This window comes from Clavelina lepadiformis, chromosome 4, assembly GCF_947623445.1.
Source record: "Clavelina lepadiformis chromosome 4, kaClaLepa1.1, whole genome shotgun sequence".
Lineage (NCBI taxonomy): Eukaryota > Metazoa > Chordata > Ascidiacea > Aplousobranchia > Clavelinidae > Clavelina > Clavelina lepadiformis.
In genome coordinates, this window is record NC_135243.1 from 18,540,670 (window position 1) to 18,564,652 (window position 23,983).

The window sequence follows — 23,983 nt, forward strand, 5'->3', positions numbered from 1 at the left end:
CTTTGAATTATGTATTAATTCAGACTTGCAATGCAATAGCTTGCCAAACTCGTTACTTTGCTATATAATTTTAGGTGAAGAGGTCACGTTCATTAACTTTTTAGTACAGTTCAGCCTAACCTTTGCATACCACCAGGAAGGTTTTGGGTGCTCCATTTGCTTGTTTAATTCTGAGGCTGAAAACTAAGACGAGCCATTCTGATTAGCCAATAACAATACTTTTCAAAGCAAAAATTATTTTCATCGAAATCGCCATGTTTAACGAAGGACCGATTTAACTTAATATCTCGTTTAAACGTCAAGGTCTTGTAACTTTAAGTGCAACGAGTAATTTTAAAATAAAAAAACTTCACAGACATTGCGTGCCAAGCGTCATATTAAAATAGTTGCGCTACATTCAAAAACTCATTACGAGAACCAAGTCATAAACAGTGGAGTTCAGTAAGTCTAACAGCGCATTGAATTAAAATGATTATTTTGACAAATACCCTGACTTCTGTTTGAATTATCCAGGCCAATTTGAAAAAATCGCAGTGACAACAAGCCTGTTATTGACAAAGTGTGAATATATTTTATGAGGTTTATTTAGCATGAAGTTGAATATGAAAGAATTTGTTAGAAAAAGAACTGCTTTATGAAAAAACGAACATAATAAGAACAAGCAAAGAAAAACTGAAGGGGTGTTGCAACCGTTGACATAAACATGTTTAAGGTAAGACGTGGTCTAATGCCTCCACCAGTTCCGGGAAACATATTGGAGGGGCGTCCAACGTATAATCGTTCGTACGTTTATATATGTCAGTATCATCCTGAATATCATCGTTGGGTTTCTCTGGAATGGCAGATACTTCTTCGGCTTCATCAAACAAGTCAAACGCATCGTGAAAGAATTTGGATGTTTCCTTCAAATGGCTTGTTTTGTTTCCCACTGAGAAAGCGCTTAAGTTAGGATCTTTAGTTTGAGTTTGACTTTTGTTAATCTTTTGAGGTATTGCCTTGCTTCGTGATCGTCGACTTCCGAAAGTTTCAGGTAACTGCGCAGAAGATGTTGCTGGAGCATCAGAAGACGTTCCTTTCTTGACTGATTCCGCATGAGAAAAGGGATCAAAGAGATTCTCACCAGCTGTAAAATTCGTACGACTGGCCAGAAGCCTATCAGATAAATTTTCCAACTTTGCACCTTTTTTGTAGCGAACTGTTTCGATCTCTTCTTCTGAATTCTTATCGTTGAGATTAGCAGCTGTTAAAGAACTATCATTGGTTAGTTGTTCATCTTTGCGTTTTGAGTGAGACTCATTATCGTCACTCATAGTACGTTCATCATGCGCAGGAAGCTGTAAAATGATGGCACAAATGTTAGTTACTTAGAACCGTGGGCTTCACCGTCAACATTGTTTTTAAATAGAGCCATTTTTTGAAATGTACTCTTTGAATCAAGATAACAATTAACATACGAAGAACGTTGTAGATGTGATTACTTATTGATGTATGGTTATAAGATCGTCATTGTTCAGTTATTACCTTTTCTTCGGCTTTCCATATTGATGCACCCTGCTTGCATTCTAGTTTGTGATCATCAAATGTGCCCTTATCTAGAAAAGCCGAATTACACGTTCTACAGAACAGCCATGAATCTTCATCAGTATTTTTCGTCTCCTTTGTTTTATGTTTACTCGTGTTTGCCTTGTCTGGAGTCAAATTCGTTTCAGTCTTTTTCACGTATTCCTGGGAATTTGAATTTGATATGTAAGTATGATGAAAATCTACACGATAGCTCTTGTGGTAGGGAATTACAAACTTGACATAAAAGACAACGTGAGCGGCAAGCAATCTCTGACTTGTACCTCATGGTCATTCAAGTCCTGAAATTCAAGCACCCAGCTTGTTTCATCACTGCCAAGCTGCTTTGAATCTTCAACGTAACCTTTTTCATTGAAGTGAAACTTCTGCCTCACAATCTCTTCAATTTTCTGTAAATGGAACATAAATAGTGTTGTTAAGTTTCACAAAACTTTTTCTGACAAACTGTAATTTGTTTACTAGTTCAATGACTAGGACGAATTACCTTCTTTTCCTCAATACTTAAAGGGGCAGATCTCCTTATCACGTAGAAACCTTCATGGCTCCTTTTGTTTTGATGTAAGACTAAGAGATGTTTGGAGACAGATCCAAATACGCATTTCGAACATCTGCACGTAATTGCGAAAACTAGAATGAGCTTCAAACAATGCATAATTATAATTGCGGTATCCTTTGTTTGAAGTTCCTACATAGTTCCTATGTAGTTCATACTATGAGCCACAATGCTGCGACAGAAATGTTTAAACACTTATATTTTTGGAATGGTAAAAGTTTGAACTGACCTGTAAGGGTAATCGCCAACGTGCTTCCGGGCATGGTAGGTAATGGAGTTTATGTCTGGAGCTGAAAAAGGACACAAACTGCACTTTGCTATTGTGCTTTTGTCACTTTGCTTGAAAACAGAGAAAGGCTTGTAATGCTGAGGAACTATCCCAGTGTAACCAGTCAGCTTTCCAATTGTATTTGATGTCAACAAAGTTGTCTTTTTCTTAACACCCTGGAAAATATCACTCAAGTTATTGTCTGAAGAACAATTACCTTTCTGAATCACTATCCTGTATCACACATTAATACAATCAAACAAAGTCAAACAGAATGATCTTTATAAGCTTTCTATTTTTTTGCAACGATCTGTTTAGGTTAGGCTAAATAGCAGAGATAGTATATGTACTACTCAAGTATAAATTTATTCAAACCATGTCGCAATTTTTTTTGGTGATATGAAGTTGCATCATGGTGGCATCTTCAAACTTCAGGCCACACCAGGCACACGAATGGTTGAACAAGGCGCCATGGCTCCAAAGATGTTTTAGAAAACAATCTTCACCTGCTATGTTTACTTGGTTGCAAATATAACATTTAAATATTCTCCGTTTTGAAGTGTCCAGAAGAGCAACCATCTGCAAATGGAGAATAACAGTCATACAACAAAAAGTATGAATTGCCTCTTTCAATACATTAGGTAATTTGGCTTGCCATAAAATAATCGTTTCATTGTATGTATTCAATGTAGCAATAAGTGGGTTTGGGGAACATAGTTTATTACCGACTGAAATGATTGATGTAAAAGTGCAGAAAATTCACTTGGTGATTCCGGTGGTTTCTTTCTCATGATAACTCTCTTTGAGTTTTCAGGTTCATTCTTTCTCTTCACTATGGAAAATAAACTTACGTATGATTTACAACTCAAAACAAATAAAATAGATAACTTTGTACCCTGAAATAGACAAGATTTGATAGGGGTAATAATTTGATAGATTCGGGGATAATGTAAAATTTTTTGCACAAAATATACACGTACCATTTTTGTTGCTGATGCATAAAGGAATAAAATGCATACTAAATGTGAATTAAATCAAATACCTGATGCAGACCATATGTTTCTAGTAGTCGTTTCACTACTGACAATTTTTGATGTTTTACTTTTAAAAGCTAGAAATGAAAATGGAACTGTTATTTTCATATACTCACTACATCAGTATACGTAATCAGCAGTTGCAAATATTATATCAACCGTATTAGTACGTCATTAATCAATCATGAAGTCAGAAAATTTTCAATGTTGCAGAGATTTTCTTGTAAAAAAGTTGTGCAAAAATCAGTAAGTAAGGAATACCTGATAACTTTGCTTTTTTCTTTTCCTTTTGCATCGAAAAAAATTTGTGTGAGGCACTCTTGCAGTGTCTCTCATAGTGATACCGTTTCCCAAACATTTTATTGCACGCTTTGCACCACCAACTGTGAAATATGCAATGTGCAGAGAAACCCTTATATCCAAAGCATAAAAGAGAGCACAAAAAGTCACAAAGTTTGGTATTAAATTTAAATAAGTCACTTAACCTATATGTTTATCATGTAAAGCATGTCCACAAAAGTTAGGACATCACTTGCTGTCTTCATATTTTAGTAAACTCACTCCTTGACTTTATTGGTCTTCTGTCGGTGGCATCTCGGTTGAGGCGAAGGAGTTGCTTCATTGTGCTCAATTCTGCTGTAGAAAGTAAAGAATACATTAGAATGTTAACAACCATTGATAAAGGTATAAATAATTTTCATTTTCATATTGCGTAAAATTATTAGCAAACCTTATGCAAAATGATATACCAGTATCTGACAGTAGAAAGATAGTGTTGCAGACAATCAGCAACTATATAATAAATGCACCAGAATGATTGTGATTGATTTATTTGGCTGCCAATGATATCGCTCAATCAACATGACACAACTGGGTGACTTGCTTTTGTAACTACACATATTATAAATCTAATACACACAACACACCACCTTGCAGTCACACCACTCTTTGGTGCAGCCAAATGAGAAGCAGAGGTATTTGTTGTCATGCCTATACAATCATAAAAAAGGCAAATAAGCTAGTCTTAGCCAATAACTCAAGTTTAACAAATTCTCCAGAACAAAACTATATAATCCAAAGTATAATAAATAATTATACTAGTTAAAACTTAGGCTTTATGTTAATCAAGTCACAATTTCTCTGAGAATAAAAAACATACAAAACTGATAAATTGATTAATTGAAGACCTGTCTGAACAGCTTCTTTGGGCTGCGACAATGAAGATAATAATCCTTCTAATTCTGAAGGCCTATTCAAATCAGTGTCGTTAAGAGTTTCTTTGCATTGTAGAGGTGAAAATAATAATTCCTCTAAAGCAGAAGCACGACTGTTCAAATGGTTGTCTTTCACAAATTCATCCAGATTTTTTAATTCCATGTCAAGGTCAGACTTTACATCATGTGCTGAAAGGAGACCTGAAAAAAACATTTATAATTAATAATTAATAACTTACAAATAATATGTCAGGATAATTCAAATGAAAAGTATTATAGCAAGTTAATAAAAGCTTAAAGCTCTGGAATGCATGAGATTAAGTAATATATATATATACCAATTAGGATACAGCTGTTTTCAGCAGATAAATCTTGTTTCATAAATTTGTACTTGTATTTAAGAAGTGGTGCACTAAAAAGAAAATAGAAAAACTGAATTTTGGTCTACAAACACTGATTGCAAAAATTGAAAATAAAACGGTATCATGTAATAACTAAAACATATTCTATAAAACTGAAATATAACAACTGTTTCACTTTATAAATTATGCAGGAAATTGCAGTATGTCTGTAGTTCTGTACCATAAAATACTGGCCAGAAATTTAGCTTCTTTAAATACTCATCATAGAAATAATAATGTATAGTATAATTTCACATAAAGATGTAGTACAAGTCGGTGAACTCACACTGAAAGTGCCATCCTAATACAACCAGTCAATGATCCATTTTTGTAATAGATTTTGTGAAATGTTTCTGCCACCTTACGTGGAACAACTCCAAACTCAACTGCCAAAGGTTTTATTTTATTACAAAAAATGTATTTCATGTAAAGATTCTATGTCAGTAAGAAGTCATGACAAATCATTTAGAAACTTTGTTTACCGTGTGGTACAGGCTTCTGGGCAGCAGGAGAAATTGGTACTGGCTTCTTGCTTGTGGTTTTGGATAAAACAATATTTTTTGCAGGATATTTGACTCGACTTGATGCATTTGATTGAATCTGCAAGGAGCAAATACTTTTAAACATTGAAAACAAAATAAACTGATAAATTAAAGGAAACAAGTAGGTATGTGCTAAAATAAGGAAAGGAATTTGTTACGACATAAATAATATGTTTTGATAATTGTGCTAATGTAAATCTGCTAACTTTGCTCATTTCTCTTAATCAAAATACCGGACAAGCAAGGAATGCTTAAATCTATCACCTTGCTCACAACTGACAGAAACCCACACATTTTTGGCTAATAGAAAGTTATTAAGACTTTCCATTAGTCAAATTATTAAATTGTAACATTGTCTATTATCATTAAAATTGGCCTAAATCTATAAATCCAGACTGAAAGCTGACCAGAAATAAGCACCCAACTTGCTTGCTACAGCATTGGCCATAAACCCTTTTCACAACCAATTCATAATTTTCAAAAGTGTTGGAAAATGCACACATGGAGAACACTGGAGAGGTTAAAGTTTTGCATTATTGCATGAGCAAGTTTGATCTATTTACCTTATATTAAAAACATTTTGTTTGAATGATAACACAGCATTATTCCTCGGCTTATTTATCGAACGGAAAGCTTTAAAAATGAAGTGGTTCAGATTAATGGTTCTAGATTTCATCATTTTGCAAAAACTTATATTTATGAAATGATGGATTTAGAATAGTCTATCACTCTATCAATGTTTGAAAATCAAGATGAAAGCTTTAGTAATTTGTGGAAAATAAATACGTCAAAATCCATCTTCTGAAATGCACTACTATTGACAAACATGTGGGTCTTGGATTGTCTGCTTATTACTAAATAATATTAACTAAATCTGAAAATATACCTTAAGTTTGTTTTTCGTAATTGCTGGTATGCTGGTGACTAAGTTTCCTACAGGTTTGCCGGCTAGTAACAGAAAAAATTACAATATTAAAAAATATAAAACAAAAAACAAACAGTAACTTTCATTACGGATCTATAGTAATTCCCATTGAAACTATTCTAACTTTTTTCACCTGTTGATGAAGAATTATTTGTGGTCATACTATGCTTTCTGCCATTATTTGGAGAAGGCAGGTCCTAAATAAAACATGGTTTACATTTAGTCTGATATCTAACTGTAATGACAATAAACAATGCAGCATAAACAACAGGAATTCTAATTTACTTGAGAATTTGCAACTCGAACACAAGTAACAATAGGCTGCAGCGGAGTCTGGGATGTAACTGGTTCAACGTTTTTGACATTCGCTGCAACTGACTGCAGTTTAAATGTTGGAAGGTGTTGTGGTAAAACTGCTGTTACCATCCGTGCTTTGGACACTGTGTGAGCAGATGATGTACATGGAGTGGATTTCAATGTTACTGTCATTACCTGAAAATACCCATAAGATATTTACGCTACAAGCTTTCATTGCTATGTTAATTTAATTAATAGTCATAAAACAGAGTTCCAGTGAAATATTTTTGAAATGTAATTCCAACAATTTTCATCTAATGACCACATTTCACATTCAACAAATTCCATAAGTTGTAAAGTTCAGTAAATATACCATAACGAAATGACCCAATACTATCTTATCAAAAACAATCTAAAACATATCATCAGCTCCGCAATACTCCTGAGTTTGCAAAATTGCAACTTTACAGAAAAGTAGATTTTGGCCTAAATTTGATCAAAATTCAACTGATGTTTCAATCACTTTGTTATATGATTGTTGTGATCACGAAAGTATGCGAAAACTTTTCAAAATTTTGCAATGGTGGTGACTTAGTTGGACTGCTGCTTGTGGGCATTTTAACAGATTTGTAAAATTGATGAAGGAATTTTTAAACTTTTTGAAAAGTTTCCACACAATGTAGATTCGTGAGACACTTTTCATTCGAATATTGGTACTGTATATTAAAGTTTGCTGGTGTTTTGGGAAGATTGTTGTCTTGGATAAAAAACGTTTGGCTAAGTTTTACATAACAGTAGCTTCAACAATTTAATACACTATTTTGTGTGGCAACAATTACTAACTAGAATTGTGTTTCATAGCAATGTACAAAAGTAGAAAAGATCAGATTTGTGCTTTTGTGTTTTCTGTTGCTTTAGCTAATTATATCGCAAAGCACCAAAGAATATGCGGGTGATAGTAATTCCAAAAATGCAACTTCGTGACTATGGCAGAGTTGATAAAATATAAACAGGTTCAGACACAGCAACTGTAAACAGACAAATTTCTGATTCCATACTGGTTTGTTTGAATTCTCATTGGGCTTGCCGGTGTTGAGAAGAAATGGTTGGACTTGCTCTCCACTAAGGACAGGAAATTTGTACGGTGTGCCATCATTGGATAAAAAAGTGACAACGTTTGTAGCAGTCGGATTAATTGCCACTGACGGTTTCTCTTGAGTCTTTGATAATGGTTTGACCACTAAAATAAGACAACACTTTGTCCAAACATTCCTTTTGCAGGTTTATCAACCATTGTGAAAAGCTGTAACTTTTATTTTGTTTGGATGTAATACAACGTACCTGCCATGATAGTTTGTGGTTTAGTTGCTTTTTTAGCTTTTGGTTCTTCATTAGGTGACTCATCCTTGCCTATCTGTGTGAAGTTTAAGTAAAAGCACAAAAACAATTAACTGGTTACTACTGAAACAACAGCTTTTGTTTGTTTCATTATATCCAACAAAGGTGACCAATGCTTGCATTTGCAACTTACATTATTTGCAAATACATGCAAGCTACGACTAAAGACTATTTGTGTTAAACCAGTGGTTCTCAAAGTTTTTTTCCGATTCCTCCCTTACCAACCAAAACACCGTCAATTCCTCCCCCCCAAAAAATCACAAAAAAAAATTTCCAAAATTTTACACTACCTGAATATTGTCTCTGGATGATGTCTTTTGAACATTTATCTCAGGAATAAAATTCAAAATTGCAAAAGCACGCTCTCACAAAATAACCAAACAAATTTACAAACAAATCGTTGCTCATTGTTAGTGAGAACCGTGAGCCTCATGTTGAGAAGTTAATAAAGAAAATCGAGGAGAAAAGCGTGTGAGTTTTGCTCGAAGGTCTCCGCAAATATCGTGTGTTTCTCTTTTTTTCATCACTAGCTTACTAGCTAGTTCTATAAGTACCTTACTAACAATAAAGAGAAAACAATAGCCATTATGATTATGAACCAAACAGACACGTTTATAACGTCAGTCACTGCAGTTAAGGAGCTTGCCCTCGCGCACTATTGTAGACATCTAAACAACCTCTTCGAGAGGATTTTTCTGTTACAAATAAAATTAAAAATTTAAAGTTTTTTTCATATACAGTTTTTCCTCCCCAATTCCTCCCTAGAGAAAATTTCCTCCCTGGAATTAAAAATTCCCCCTTTAGTGAGCCAAGTGGCCCGGTTTGAGAAGCACTGTGTTAAACAGTCATTATTCTACTGAAACTGGACACATTGAAGTTTTGTAAAAATTTGATCATTTACAGCCAGGTAAAAAACATAATGCACCAATGGAATATTTTTTGGTCTTACTTCCCAACAAAACCAAAAACTGCAACATGGCTACAAAAATCAATAATCTATCTTACTTTTCGCTTTCTTAATCTCATTGAACTTGTCTGCAAGCTCCGTCGACAACGAATGGCATAATCTTCACAATTTTCTAAACTACGGCCACAAAGTGGACACGGTGAGTGGCAGAGGACGCATTGATCAGAATGTTCCTTTGTTACTTCTACAAAATAGCAGATTATTTGCATAATTTCATAAAGTTGCAATATGTGTAATAATAAGCATCTGGTATACTTTACAAAATATATTTTGCATTCAATGAAGTAGCTGTAATTTTATAAATTTAGCTTAAATGCTCATAAGCACACAATGATCTAGGAAAATTCAGGGACATTTCAATTACAGACCTTGCACATACTTATTTGATGTTGGCAATAAATTTTTGAGTGCTTGAGTTGGTTAACATAATTTTTTATATCATTGATAATACTGTTATTATAACCTGTATGCTCCAAATTCGGAAACAACCTGCTTGACTCAACTTCATGTCTTGCTTCTCGTAGAAATTTTATCTTGATATGTAAAAATCAAATAAAGTCACAAGAATTACAGTTACTAACAGATATATATACAGTAGATGCCACAAAATTATTTGAGACGGCATTATTTTTTGAAATATATATTTAGGGTAACAAAATGATACAAAAATGCTTAAAAATTGCCAATTTAACCTTGCTTTACATTTTTGTGCTTATATAAATCTAAAATGCCTTAATCAAAAAACCTATGATTACATAAGACTTACGGATTCAACAAGTGCCTGATGACGAACTTCAACAGCGTGCTCATCAGTGATTTCATAATTTTCATATAAACCTGGCATTGGTTTGCATGATTTATGCACCAGTAAACACCCACCACAAGGTTTTGAGCGGATTTCTTTCTCTTTTTCCTGAAAGTATCCAAATAACTGCACTCAAAAGAAATGCAGCAAAATGCAGATTGAATTGGAACAATGAGATATTGATACTTAATTAGAATGCTGAAGTCGAAAGTATACAAGAGTATCCAATAACAATTTTACCTCAGGTGTACAATTCACCGATTCTGTCTTCGTTGAAGTTTGAACAATAGTGGATGACTCAACTTTATTTAACCTGTTAAAGACATAAAACAAAAATTATATATTAAACCAAAATAAGAAGTATTGAAACGTTTCCACATTTATCAATGTAGCTGCTGTCTTCGAAGTCAAAACTTTCTTCAGGAATGGGAACAGAAAATCAGCTATTAGCAAGCATTCATGAATTTCCAAACAGAAAAAAAAGTTTTAAACATAGTTTATAACATTAGCATATCCATTCCACCATTTAATCACAAAAAAGATTACCCTTTACCTAAATGTAACATTTGACACAGTTGGTGATTTCAGTTTCGTGGACGTGGTTTTTGCTCTAGTTGTGGGCATCAGGCTAGCTTCAATGAAACACTTTAAACCATAAATTAAACTTTTAGCCCTGTACGCCCTTTGCAGGCATCACGAAAAATATTTGTAAATTTAAAAATGGATTTCATCGCTTGCCAAAGTGAATACATCTTTCATCATAAAAAGTAAGAAACAAAAAGATGCAGTAAGTATAAGCATTAAACAATGTTTTTACGTTCAGTTTAAAAAAGCCGTATAACGATATGTTTCGACGTAGGGGATTCACCATAACAATTCCTGCTGATCCACCTTTACTCTATCGCGACAAAACGTATCATAGTACTGTACTGTATGGTGCAGACAGAATGATGAGTTTGCCAATTTTGCCCTCATAAGATGATGTTACTTCTTTTTCAATTATAATGCTGCCCCGTTGCTACTGTTACTGTTGCAAGCTGCTACAAAAATATACCGGTAGGTCTAAAGTCCAAAGATATTCTAGACTAACCAGTAGGTTGCAACTAAATCTATTACTTAATCAGCAGCCTAGCTAATACTTGAGAGCCTTTAAACATGCTTCTTTACAAATAGGTAATTGCTAGGCTTCTTTACGGTCGTTACGAAACGTTTATACCTGAATATGTTAGTATACAATAAATTAACACTGCCGTGACGTCGTTCAACATCTCATGCAATAACCTTAAATCCTGATTGCGTGCGCGCGAAGCGTTACCTCTATATGTTGTGTCAGGGAAATGCATGCGAGAACTTATTTTTCGACTTTTGGGCACCACAAACAGACAGAGTTAGCACTTAGCAGTTCGGCCTCAACCCTTCCACGTATATCCTGGTATTTGCCTAGGTGTTAGTCTTTTATGCAGTTTGAAACTTACCCAACGGTGTCGTGGTAGGCAGTCTATAAACGGTGTAGGTTTTATTTCAATTTTGTTGAAAACGTTGATGTACACTTCAATACAACCAATACTTAATCAAACTGCCAAAATATCGGCGTAGTTTCAAGTAAAACAAACCTGCGTGGGACCGAAACAGACTTTAATTCAACGGCCCGCAAAATGCAATGCACTATTCCGAGATACTGGTGTTGCTCAAACGTAAACACTGTACTTTCAAACCCTGTACACGTTTTACTGCTCATCAAAGTTAGGCCTAGCGCAACGGTTAGACTATGTGGCCCCAAATTGTGCGCTTTTGTGATAATGGCTGCCCGACCGTCACGTGATGTTATCGCGAGGGTTTTATTGGTCGATATTCAAGTGACTAGTCATGCGTCACGGAAAATCCACCCTGGCCTAAAGCGAATAGGATTGTAACGTCACATCGTCACGTGATACCTGTATGACTCGAGTCGTTTCTCCAAGCACTTTCGACCAATGGTTTTCAAAGCTGTTACCTTTGCTCGGCGTATCGTCATTTTTCTACTTGTCATTGTATGTCTTTTTGGTCAGAGAGTTATCTTTTTGTTCTTGTTTATGCCCAACATGCAGAACCGGCATTAAGGGCTGTGCAATAAAAGCTTTCAAACACAATGCTTCACTTAAAAATGCCACACATAGGGTTTCCAGTTTTTAGTAGACCCATATTACGCGGCAGCTTACCATCTATTTGTAAATGGTATCGTAACCAGTATTCAAATTACAATGTTTTCTGAACTTTATCCATCAAAGAGGTAGACCTACATTGGGCATTTAAGACTTGTTCAGGCTAGTCGTGCTGCAATCGCCGACAGCTTGTTTGCTTTATGCGATAATGACATGCTATAATTCAGTATTACAAAAACCAAAGCGCTGCAGCATTCGAACGATTAAGTTCTTCCCGATACCACATTTTTCGTATAAAAATGTCAAATGTTTTCTAAAAATTGCTAAATAAAATAAATAATTAGTGAAAGTAATGTCGTAGAGCACATCTCTTTAATTTCAACTATATTTTCCAATTGGTGACAGCACAACATCTTATTCTAATCACGCGGTTTTTCGCTAAAAACTTTTCGTCATAGCCTTCAACTTTGTTGTAGGTTATTATCTTGTGTGATAATGATATCGTTAGCGAACCTCTCCAGAAACGTGATGGAATGTTATTAGGCTATTGCTATTGGTATTATGAGAATGGTTGGTGAAAATCTGTTCTATGTAAAAATATTTTGCATCTATACGTTTTTAAATTTCAAGACATATGGAGGTGTGTTTGGTTTAAGTGTCAATTTATTGGTTATAGGGCAAAATAAGCATTTTTATCATATCTAATGCGTCGCAATTCCTTTCCTAAAAACGAATTAACCCATATTGTTGTATAAATCATTATCAACATGCTTTTCAAATTCACAGATTTTTGGCCGCCAATACAACAGACTTTAATTTGATAATGACAAGTATGACATATTTGTTTGCTTTCGTCAGTAATTTCGATATGAGTGGGGATCTTGTTATAACGCCTACGTTTCCTATAATTGGCTCTTATACGTGGTAATAGGCCGTTAAGCTTGTCGCTGGCTTATGCCACTTCGATCTCTGCAGATGAGGTAAGACGACGACGAGAGAGAAGCACACCTGGAAAAAGTCGCTTTCCATACGCTTGCCAAAACATCTGCGAAGCATATTGAGCCACTTATATGAATGAAAATTGCTTCAAGAGTCCTTCGATTTATTGGACGACAATTGATAAAGGTAAGAGTTACGAAATAACTCTTAATTTTTCAATAAGGTCTTAAAAACACTTTCAATGAAATTGTTTCGGCAAAAGCACGCGTTTGTATTAGCCGGCCTCTTATGTTAACGGTTGTATATAGAGAATTAATGGAGCCATTTGGAATGCTCACGTTTTATCACAAGATCTTGCATAATAATTTATAATATAGATAATTTATTCAAACCTACAATAACTTATGTATAGTTACTGATATGGTGATGTTTCTGCAAATATAGGTGGTTTTAATTTATATAGCAAGATTAACTGACTTTAACCAAAATGATGTTAAAGTTGCGTAGGAATTATTACTTAGCCGTATGCATTACGATCGCTTTTTTTATGACAAGAGTGAAAGGTAGGTATTTACAGCGTTATACGTTAGGTCTACTGTAGTTTTATTTTTTCCAGTGTTTGCTTTTGTTTGGAGTTATAGGCATTTTGTTTCAAGTATACAAAAGTTACACTATTTTCGTTTATTTGTGTTTGAACTCTGGAAGAACTCGAAAAAGAGTTTTCAGCTAACGTTAGACTGTCGACATTATTGACGCTATTTATTTGCTATATAACTGCGATTATTATTGCCGTAATCGATCAGATTATTTCAAAAGGTCTTCATCTCATATCCAATGATGCGTAAACCAGCGGCGACGGCCCTTATGATTTCATATGAATTGTTTTCGAAATATGCTTAATCGATTTTTTACATCCCAGATTGTGACGGCAAAAAGGACCTTGCAAGCAACACAACTGTTTGTGGTGGAGTGATCGAAAACAGAAAGCAAGGCAAGTGTTGTCAATAAAGTAAGCCGTAAGCGTGAATTAACTCTGCATAGCTACTATAATTATTTCATGAAGTTTTTAGGACACATAATGTATAACAACAAGTTAACAACGATGAATGCAAGCTTAGCAGAGAGGTTATTTTTGAAAAAGTGAAACTTACAAACTTTTAATTAAAAAAGTAAAATTTCTAGTTATAGCTTAACCGTAAACACCATGCATAACCTTGACCGACTCCTTTGAATAATTAATTCATGCGATTCGTAATTTCATCACTATTTAAAATAATTGTTAATGAAGTGTATATTTTGGTTCAGGTATTATTGAGTCGCCTAATTATCCGATACGATATCCGAGCGATATTACATGCGAATGGCTCATACAATCTGTGCATAAAAATGACGTTGTCAACATAAATTTTGTTGATGTTCAACTTGAAACTTCTCCGTATTGTCTGTGAGTATTAGTTTGTGTTGTGAAAAACATAGAGTAAGTTATGATTTTTATAAACACTTTATAGTATGGAGACAAACTGTATTTACCTGATCTGTATACCAGAGTACTACGTAAAATAAGTGAATGCGATGTGTTTGTACTGTGAAGACTCGTACAATTAGACATAACCTATACTATGTTAGATGGTACCAGTTCCCGGCTCGTTTCAACCCATTGACCATTCAACTCTGTACAATTAAACCCAAGTCGACCCAAACAACGTCTGTAGCTGTAGGTTAAATAGTCCTTGAGTTAAAATGTCCTGGGTTTAATCGTCCGGATGGGTTGACTCGTCTGTGGGTTGAATAGTCCGTGGTCTACCACCCGGTTAGTTATGTTCCTGGACTCCAAAAAAATACGTTATCACGGAACCTTTAGAGTTTAGTTATAGATAAGAGATATTTTCCATACAGGTTCGACTATATCGAAGTGAAGACCGTAAAGGACAATTCCGCTCGCCGATATTGCGACAACACGGTGCAGCAAATTACGTCAAAGAGCAATTCAGTGTACATCCGTTTCGTGAGTGACACGTCCCACCAAAGGGCAGGATTTCGAATTGCCTACGCAAGTAAGACTATTAAGCATTTAGCTCTGAGCTTGGAGAGCCAATTTGAGAAAAATGATGACTATTAAGTAGCTTAAGCCTCGTTTGTCGTCTTAACAAACCTGTGGCTACCTCATTATCTGAACTGGAAAACAATATAATATAGTGGTGGTTAATTTTGATTTGTTGTACAATACTGCAGTTAGTGCAATAAATGCCAAATTGCATTCTGCTAACCGGTATAGGTCTATATGATTGCAGTTGTATCCAAACCGGCAACAACAGGTTTGCCTGTTATCAGCATTGCTTATCAAGAAAACAAAGTTCCCACAATCTGGCCAACGACTTCGCCTGTATCCTTAAGAGCAACTCTAGGTATAGTAAGAATTGCGCGAGTTGCTATACCAGTTTGAAACCAAACCTTATTTCAAGTATAATTCAGTTTTGTTTGTTCATGTAACGTTAGGTTCATCAACACCTAAGGATATTACATCGGGAATAACAACGAAAACTGTCAGTACTCCTTCGTTGTTACCATACGTTTCTTTATTACCTCGGATATATCAAGCAAGTTCCACGGCATTACATTCCGATTTGAGCACCGCACGGACATTTGTCAGAACACCGAGCAAAAAACCTGCAGGATTTCAACAAGCGAACCCTCCTTGCGACGATAGCCTTCTGACCAACAAAGTTAAATCGAGACAAGGAGAAAGTTTGCCGTCCTGCAGCAGTTCAAGGTATATCATTCAGTTTTAATTGATACTATTATTAATAATTCAAAATTTTAATTAATACTATAGCTTTTGTTTTGTTTGAGCTGCGATGTTTTCTTTGCGCTAGCGTTTAGGACTTGAATGACGGTTTGAACTATAAAATCGTAGCTGTAATTTTTTTTTGTAATATACACAGAAATATTGCACAGTGATGTATAACATTCCATGAAAACAGTATTTCTTCCTCGCAGGGACCAATTACGCCCGTGGCAAGTTTGTGTTCTTGTTGTTTTTGGAGGCAGTTCCTTTGCATTTCTCCTATTTTCGTTATATTTGTTTATACCTATAAGGTAGGTACTGACTACAAACACCAATCAATGGTTATTCTTGACTTATTGATGTAGGTACTGCATGCGGACTTTTTAATTGTTTCATATATTTTTGAATACACACATTTCAGTTGAAAGCATTGTAAAAAAACGTTTATCGTGTCTTTTTACAGAAAAAACGAAAGCATTTCTAACAATGAAGGTAGTCATGAATTACAACACCTCACGTGACTTTGAGACCACCACAGAGGCTCCGTCTAAGGACTTATTATATCCTCTTCAAGCAACAAAGGTGACAGAGTTACAACCAACCGATAATTCCGTTTGGGAAACTCTCATTGATCCAAAAAAGCTTTTCCCTACTCTACCTCCATTGCTGGCGGTAATCACATACATTTGTATCGTTCTGGCAGTTGCCACATTCATTTTATTGACTATTTGGATTATAACTGTGCTTTGCGACAAACGTCAACGTCGACCGAAAAAGAGCCAGCAGCGCTATGATCACAATATTCTCGTTGAGAGAAACAGTTCTTGTTCTTGCCGCTACAACAGCACAGGTTGCCTGTCCAGCGTCGCCACGTCATCGTTCGATGTTAATTCGGAGCTTCGTCTTTTCCGTAAACCCAAATACGCAAATGTCATTCGAAAATGCAATTGTAGTTCTTCTAACGAAAGAACTACGTTGTCAATGCGCTCATTTGGAAAACAATGCAACAGAAAACTCTCTCCCATACGCATGCGGGGGCACCCCAGCAGATCCAATCGCAAATCAGTGGCAAAACCAGTTTTGTATTTAGACCGGAGCAATAGCTGCAGGTATCACAGAAGTACTGCCAGTTGTGGAAACTATGTCCACGAGGAGTCTTCCTCTCCGCTGCAAAACTACGTCGATTCCCACAGCCTTGACAGGCTTGTACTTCGCCCCTACTTGTTACCGAGAGCGAAGTGGGATGAATCTAGGATGATTGAGTACATTCGCGACAGCAACAAACTGGAAGGGGGCAGGTCAACAGGGCAATCTAAGGAATTCATCAATAATGAACATTTGAACGCAGATTTATCGAAAGCATCATCACAACAGTCGGTTGTATCTACCGCTTTATCTAACAAAAATGTTCTCACAAATACGGATCCAGACTTTCCCGACCCACCTAGATTGAATTAGGATAATTCGAGGAGGAATCTGATATGGAATATTTTAGAAGTTTATAAGTCAATCAACTTGAGAGAAGCTGGACAATTGATTTGCTGCTAGCGTGTCCAACTTTACTCTAAAAAAGATTTTATTATTTTGAGAAATCGCATATTATACGAATTTTGATGCAATGTTAGGCTACTGTGTAGAAGAAAATATCATCGACAGTGGCTGCTGTGAGAAGGTTTTTGTAATCATTGAAAAGTGCAGGAGACGTAGCAATCTATCCTACAAGAACCGGTAGCATGATCTCCCGGATTTTTTTATGATAAGTATACGAAATATATGACGCTTGGGCACCCTATTTTCTATGGTTTTAGAGTTTGGGATAATTCTTTGTCAAAGATCACATTTTGTTAGCACACGTTTTCTGAATGAAACCTGTTTTGTTTCGCAAATAGTGCGTCTTTTCAATATCATCATAAACAGTTTTCTTGTTTTTCTTTTAACTAATTGTAATTTTAATGCCGACCCAAAAAATACAGCAATAGCAAAATAAGACTAACACTAACTTACAGTGATGATTGTACAAATGTTAATGAGCCAATACTTTCTGAATGTGAATAAACAGACGTCAGGCATTACGTTAAGCAAGCTAAAGCATGTTTACAGTATATCTGCGAAAAATTCAACGCTGACTGATGAGTATGTAGGAAGTAAGAAAAAACCTGTAAGCGCAGTTTGCCAATCGCTTATTGTTTGCATAAAGAGACGTGTGTTCCGCCACCGAGATAGAGATTGTTTGTACAGCAACAACGTTTTTCGTGTCTGCGGTTAACCAGGCTAAAATTACGTGCTGTATCAGCTAGCTTTAGCAGTTAAAAACATGTAGGTAGGTTTTATTTAAGACTTGGCATTATTGTGCAAACAGCATAGGCTCATTTCCGTAATAACATTGGTGTTTGATTTAATAAAGTACGTTAACCAAAATTATTTGTTGAAGTGGGAGGAGGGCAGGTCCAAAAACAAGTTTACCTTAAATCAAAAGTCAGTAAGTATGGCGGAGAACATTTTTTCAATTCAGTACTGTATATGCAGTAGTGGTGAAACAGTTAGTGCCGAAATGCTTTGCAATTTTGCTGCTAATTATGACAGGATGTGGGCAATTATGACGTCAAACTGTGAAATGAACTGCCTTTGTTTGCGTTTAAATCAAGTATGATAGTAATGGTAAAGCCTTTAGGATTGGAAACGACTCCTCAGGTAGGTAGATTACTTGCAATTGAACTCTTTATTTTCAATTTTTTATTTTCACTGTTCAGCATAGAAAGGTCATAGGTGACGTCACATGTACAGTACAGGTGAAGCAATGGTGTCTTTGCCGGTAAGAGGGTTATAGATTAAAGCCAATAGCCAAAACTGAGTTCAGTGCGCTGCATGGTAGCTTTTCCATTCACCAGTTTAAATTCACAAACTGTAAGTAAGTTTGAACTTAATTAAAACAAGATATTTTGTTACTCACTTTTCCGCACTTATAAATGGGTTGTTCAACCGTCATAAATTTTATTTTATATGACTGTCATATAGTCGAAGGCATCAAGTACATGACATACATTGGCATAAAGTATCACATTTTTTAATACACTCAAAAAAATCTGGTCAATTTCTGCAAGAAATGATGCAAAGAGTTTGCAAATTTTAGCAAATTCATCTCCAAGCAATCTGCTTTTTTTAAAGAAATCTATTTTTGGCATTTTACGCCATTCTATACCTTGTAAGAAGTGAAGTGGGTCACCCTTGTTATAAATACGTCATAATAACATAAATCAATTTTCGTCGCCCCCGCAAAAGGTCTTTACATACAGACTTCATCTAATTCTAAACGTTAGCGTCGTGGACATTGTTTTTACTTCATAACGTCATAATTGCCTCCAGGTATGTCATAAATATAGCGCCAAACTTGTGTCTTTTGCGACACACATTGGGCTATAATTGCTTAATATAAACACTGAACATTATTGAAAATTCTTTCTCTGGTATACTTGCTGTGAGGTCTTCCCAGATCGAATTATTTTTGAAATTGCCTAATTGTCCCCCAATTTAACTTATAAATGTATTACTTAAGTAATTGATGGAGTGGAGTTGTTATGGAATTCCAACATGAACGCAAAGTTTACACAAGAAACTTGCTTTTGTTAGACAATACGCCTTAACGTAATCAATGAAGTACGTTAGTACTCGCTATAAGGTTACATTTGGTTTCGAGGAGGCTTTGTTTTGCTGTTTCACTGAAGATGGCGGTCTACTTATGCCAGAAACTACACCTAAAGGTAAGTGATTAATCATTATTATTTACCGGGTTTGGTTTTTGTATAGGGCAAGAAATCAAAGGTTGCTTTTTTAACATTTCAATGCTATAATGCCAATTACCAAGTTTAATGATTAATGTCAAATTGTCAGCAAAATATACCGACGTTGGCAGTTTTGCTAACCAGAAATTGTTAGGACTAACCAGTATCAAGTCTGTCTTATTTCCGCTGAAAAAATCACTTACTGCCAATTTTAAGACTTTCATTATGTTCATAAAAAGTTTCTCTGGAGACGTTGAAGAAATGGAAAAATTTGACTTATGACGAGATAGTGAAACAAGTCGTTGGATTATTTGTGGCAGAAGATGAAGTACCAGAAGATGCACGAGATAGTAAGTCAAAATATAACGATTAAGGAAATAATAGTGACGGTATAAAAAAAATGGATGATATGTTTCATATTTGAACTTGAATATCAATTGTTTATTCCAGAACTTTTGGATAATGCGTTTCAACACTTCGACACAAAGGATATCGTTTGTTTGAAAGAACTTAACGATGGCTTGAACGTTCTGGAGTTATGGCATGGGGACACTTTAGCATTTAAAGATTTGGCAATGACATGCACCGTGCAATTTCTCAATTACTTTTTGAAGAAAAGAAAAAAACATTTCACTGCTGTTGTTGGTAAGCAGTAATGTGCAAAAACCTATATAGTAGCTCAAAAAATGTACAGTAGGTCTATGTTCCTGGATGCGTGAACTGTTATGTTTGTGTGGTTGCTTGCATTGTGTAAAGCAATTAGTTCTGCGTTGTAATGCATCTAATTTTTTAGTAACTTCGGGTGACACAGGCAGTAGTGCAATATATGGAGCTCGCAACTTGAAAACTATTGATGTAATTGTGTTGTATCCGCACAACAGAATAAGCAAGCTCCAAGAACTTATGATGACAACGGCCGGGGCTGATAATATTCATCTTTATGCGGGTGAGATATACTCATCAGCTATATTGCTCTCATGGCATTATCGTAAAAGTGAAAATTATGTATGTCTAATTGTCTATGTTACCAACGAGTCGCTATAAGCCCAAAGTCGTTGATTTTCATGTTACATATCTACTTAAAAGTATATGCTACGTATTGCAATGCAGTTGATGGCAGCTCAGATGATATAGATATAGCAGCAATGAAAGTGTGGACAGATGCCGGTTTCATAAAAGAACACAATGTCGGCACAATGAACTCCATGAATTGGTGTCGTATCATGATACAAGTGAAGTGATAATTTTACTGGCTATACCTTGTGTTATACCAAATTAATGCATTTTCCCTTAATTGTAAGGTTTATCGAGCTGGTGAGATTGCATCGCGATTAATAGATATGCGAATCCGTGTTGTTAACTAGTGGTGATACCGTTGTGAAGCCCAAAGGCAAGTCATTAACGATGATTACTCCCATTCAGTGCGCCCATGAACAGTTATAAGCACTGGCTATGTTACATAAAAACGTAAAACAGACAAAACATGCATCTATTGGAAAATGCACAAAGAAAAGTTTTGTAACCGGGGCTCGAGTGATAAGAAATCATCGCTAATTTAAAGTCATGCAAAGACTCTTCTTTGACCGAAGATGAGGATACCGATACCAAGTTAAAATCCGCGTTAGTAATTTGAATTATTATATGTGCAGTAATATGAGTCTCTTGTTAACTTTTTGATTAATTATGTTTTTTGTTTTGACAATATGGATTATATAATATGTAAACAATATATATAATTTATATGCAGTATTTTGTATTATATTAGTCATCCAATAATTACTAGACGTGATTGTTTGGTTGCGTATGTAGATCGCACACCACATTTACGCCTATCTGAAGGTAGCAAAGCAAATTGGTGACCCGGTTAACATCATTATACCTTGCGGTGGTTGCGGTAACATGACATGTACGTAAATGTTTCTAAAAACATTGAATTGTGTACAACCTAAATTTATAGCCTTACCTGCAGCAGGCTACTTATTTAAAGTTTTCTAGTAACTGAGTAAAACTGAATTTCTATTTCACTATTACCATATTACCTTACCATACAGTAGAACGAACCAAAGCGTAACTTAGTTATTGTGACCTATGAATTGCAACAGCAGTGCATCACAAAACACAATTTTTTTTCACATGAAGCATGTGTGCTGGCTCGCGATATGGGGTTACCAATTCAACCGGTTGGAGTGTCGAATAAAAACGATAGCTTCCATAAAATGATGAAGTTTAACGAAAGAGTGTTATCGAATGTGAGCGTATCACTGGCACCCGCAATGGACATTGCAGTACGTATAATTTAAAGTAATCATGGCCAAAACGTAACTTATTATAACTTAATACAATTATATTTGTGGTATCTGGTGCATGAAGACTGTGTTTTTGTTCCCACAGGAAGCTACTTACATTTAAGAAATATGCTTACGTTTATGTTCAGCTGGCTCAAAATGTTGAAAGAGTGATTTGGCTGCTAACCGACCGTTCATACGATATAGTTCGCCATGCCATGGAAGATTTTTTGACAAATAAGAAATCAAAACTTCCAGACAGTGCTTATAAAAAGGTGAGCTATTAAGCGCTAAAGAACGGAAATCGATGGATTTTCATTTGTAGTTGAAAGGCATTGTGAAATGACTTATGGTCATATGTAGGGTTAGTTTGGATATGAATAATATTTACTATCCGGACATTTCTGTTTTAGCTAACCGGTTAACTGGATAACAAAAGGTAAGCACAAAGCAACTTATTTATTCCGATTTCTCATTAAACATAATGTGGCGATTGTAAAAAAACGTTTAAGTGTAACGTAGTTGTGAAGTTAAGTAACGACTTGACGTGAAACAACATCATTTTTAAAATTAGTAAATTCAAAAGCGTGCGATCGATCACCAACAGCTTTCTTTAGAAAACTACCCAGTCCTCACCTTGCAATGCATCTACTAAAGTGTTAATGCCTTGAAGATAACTTATAATTCTGCTTCCGCATTTTGATCGATTTGTGTGTTGTTTGTGACATAATACAACGAATTCTTTCAACATTTAACGTTTTGTAGAGAATACAGGACCAACAGTTGTGAACTAGGTTTTAAATTAAGTTCAGCATGGAGTCAAAAACCACTTCTGTTCTGCTAAACTGCCCGTTTCTGAAAACAGAGGAGTTCAAAATTTGTTAAAAAGGCATAAAAACTCAATAACAACGTTATGCATTTGTTATCCGGTTAACCGACCAAATTTTTGTAGGGAAATCAGATAGTTAAAATTGCCTCAGTTAACCGACAGGCTATCCGGATAGTTCAACCCTAGTCATATGGTTTTGCAAAATTTAGGATAAGCTTTACAATGTATTTGAGAATAACAAAACTAGTAATATTTAACGTTAGTTATCTTCGAAAAAAATTAATGGCTGTGGATTTTTCCAGTGAATTACTTCAAATCAACCGACTCTTCGTCGCAGATGTTGTTGGAATCACAAGTCAAAACTTGCAACCTTATTAAAATATTAACGCATTGCTTGAATAATATTTTTTCTATTTAGATGTGTGACGTGATATCAACATCGGTCGCAAGTGATGAAATCATAATAAAAGCCATGAAGCGTTGTTGGGAGGAAAATCAATATCATATTTGTCCGCACACGGCAACCGCTGTTGCTCATTTTTATGGAATCACGGAGGGGTAAGGAAACAGCATGACGGAGAAAACCCAACTGCCATGCTATTGTGTTAAAACCGTTGTAGCCTACGCAGAAGGCCGGTACTTTACCAGGCGTCGAAATAATAGCCATTGCCAAAAAATATCCATTATAACCTGACATATTACTCCCTGTAAAAATGAAACAAGTAATCATCGGTGTCAATACACATGTGAAATCGCATTTGTTTTCCTGTTCATCTCATGAGCATTTGTCTTAATATATTGCAACTCTAACTCCAATTCTCAGCTGTTGGGCGGTCAGAGACGAGAAAAACGTTCCTAGCATCTGCTTGGCAACTGCTTCCGCAGCCAAGTTTGCCGAAGCTGTAGAAAAGGCGGATTTGCCACCTTGCCATTCGCCTAAAATACAAGCACTAGAAGGGATAAAGGAAAGGTAATACCCTATATTTAGTGGCAAATTTACTTGGTTCTTTGTTGTTAAAAAAGGAAGTAGTCTACTTCAATGTAATATGAAAATACAGTATTACGAATGTTTTTTGGTACAAAACTTAGGTACCAAAAGGAGAATATTTAAACAACTATGTTTCAGATACGAGTATGTGGCTAAGGATGTGGACTGGGCGGATTTAATACGGAATAAAGTAGTTTCGATTTCTCTACGATACCAAAAAAGTAAATAATATCATAATAATAAATAAATAAA

General features: G+C 35.4%; 4 protein-coding genes across 5 annotated transcripts; 3 read left to right on the forward strand and 1 right to left on the reverse strand.

Moving 5' to 3' along the window:
- Window positions 1–566: 566 nt before the first annotated feature.
- On the reverse strand, window positions 567–11,733 carry LOC143451376 (uncharacterized). Of its 2 annotated transcripts, none has more exons than XM_076951870.1 (25): window positions 10,539–11,733; window positions 10,226–10,298; window positions 9,947–10,093; window positions 9,644–9,713; window positions 9,219–9,364; window positions 8,157–8,229; window positions 7,874–8,055; window positions 6,804–7,010; window positions 6,652–6,715; window positions 6,480–6,541; window positions 5,534–5,651; window positions 5,338–5,437; window positions 4,989–5,062; window positions 4,624–4,851; window positions 4,366–4,426; window positions 3,998–4,069; window positions 3,698–3,819; window positions 3,445–3,513; window positions 3,128–3,234; window positions 2,778–2,981; window positions 2,364–2,578; window positions 2,066–2,189; window positions 1,845–1,970; window positions 1,522–1,725; window positions 567–1,334 (listed from the first exon to the last, which is right to left on the reverse strand). In XM_076951870.1, the coding sequence occupies exons 1-25, from the start codon at window positions 10,607–10,609 to the stop codon at window positions 708–710; spliced, it is 3,546 nt and encodes a 1,181-aa protein (XP_076807985.1). In that variant the 5' UTR covers window positions 10,610–11,733; the 3' UTR covers window positions 567–707. The 2 variants fall into 2 exon arrangements, with proteins under 2 accessions (XP_076807985.1, XP_076807984.1); XM_076951869.1 differs by having other exon boundaries at window positions 3,998–4,072.
- Window positions 11,734–13,508: 1,775 nt separating this feature from the next.
- Window positions 13,509–15,854, forward strand: LOC143453013 (uncharacterized). Its single transcript, XM_076954165.1, has 6 exons — window positions 13,509–13,628; window positions 13,985–14,056; window positions 14,371–14,509; window positions 14,962–15,119; window positions 15,357–15,470; window positions 15,562–15,854. The coding sequence occupies exons 1-6, from the start codon at window positions 13,553–13,555 to the stop codon at window positions 15,852–15,854; spliced, it is 852 nt and encodes a 283-aa protein (XP_076810280.1). The 5' UTR covers window positions 13,509–13,552.
- Window positions 15,557–18,006, forward strand: LOC143451379 (uncharacterized). The gene is made up of 3 exons (XM_076951873.1): window positions 15,557–15,835; window positions 16,063–16,161; window positions 16,314–18,006. Exon 3 carries the CDS (start codon window positions 16,337–16,339, stop codon window positions 17,306–17,308), a length of 972 nt encoding a protein of 323 aa, XP_076807988.1. The 5' UTR covers window positions 15,557–15,835; window positions 16,063–16,161; window positions 16,314–16,336; the 3' UTR covers window positions 17,309–18,006.
- A 392-nt stretch (window positions 18,007–18,398) lies between these two features.
- Window positions 18,399–23,969, forward strand: LOC143451377 (threonine synthase-like 2). Its single transcript, XM_076951871.1, has 12 exons — window positions 18,399–18,541; window positions 19,478–19,608; window positions 19,869–19,979; window positions 20,080–20,274; window positions 20,423–20,575; window positions 20,740–20,861; window positions 21,439–21,535; window positions 21,769–21,914; window positions 22,064–22,189; window positions 23,162–23,301; window positions 23,567–23,713; window positions 23,870–23,969. The coding sequence occupies exons 2-12, from the start codon at window positions 19,500–19,502 to the stop codon at window positions 23,958–23,960; spliced, it is 1,437 nt and encodes a 478-aa protein (XP_076807986.1). The 5' UTR covers window positions 18,399–18,541; window positions 19,478–19,499; the 3' UTR covers window positions 23,961–23,969.
- The last annotated feature ends 14 nt before the right edge of the window (window positions 23,970–23,983 follow it).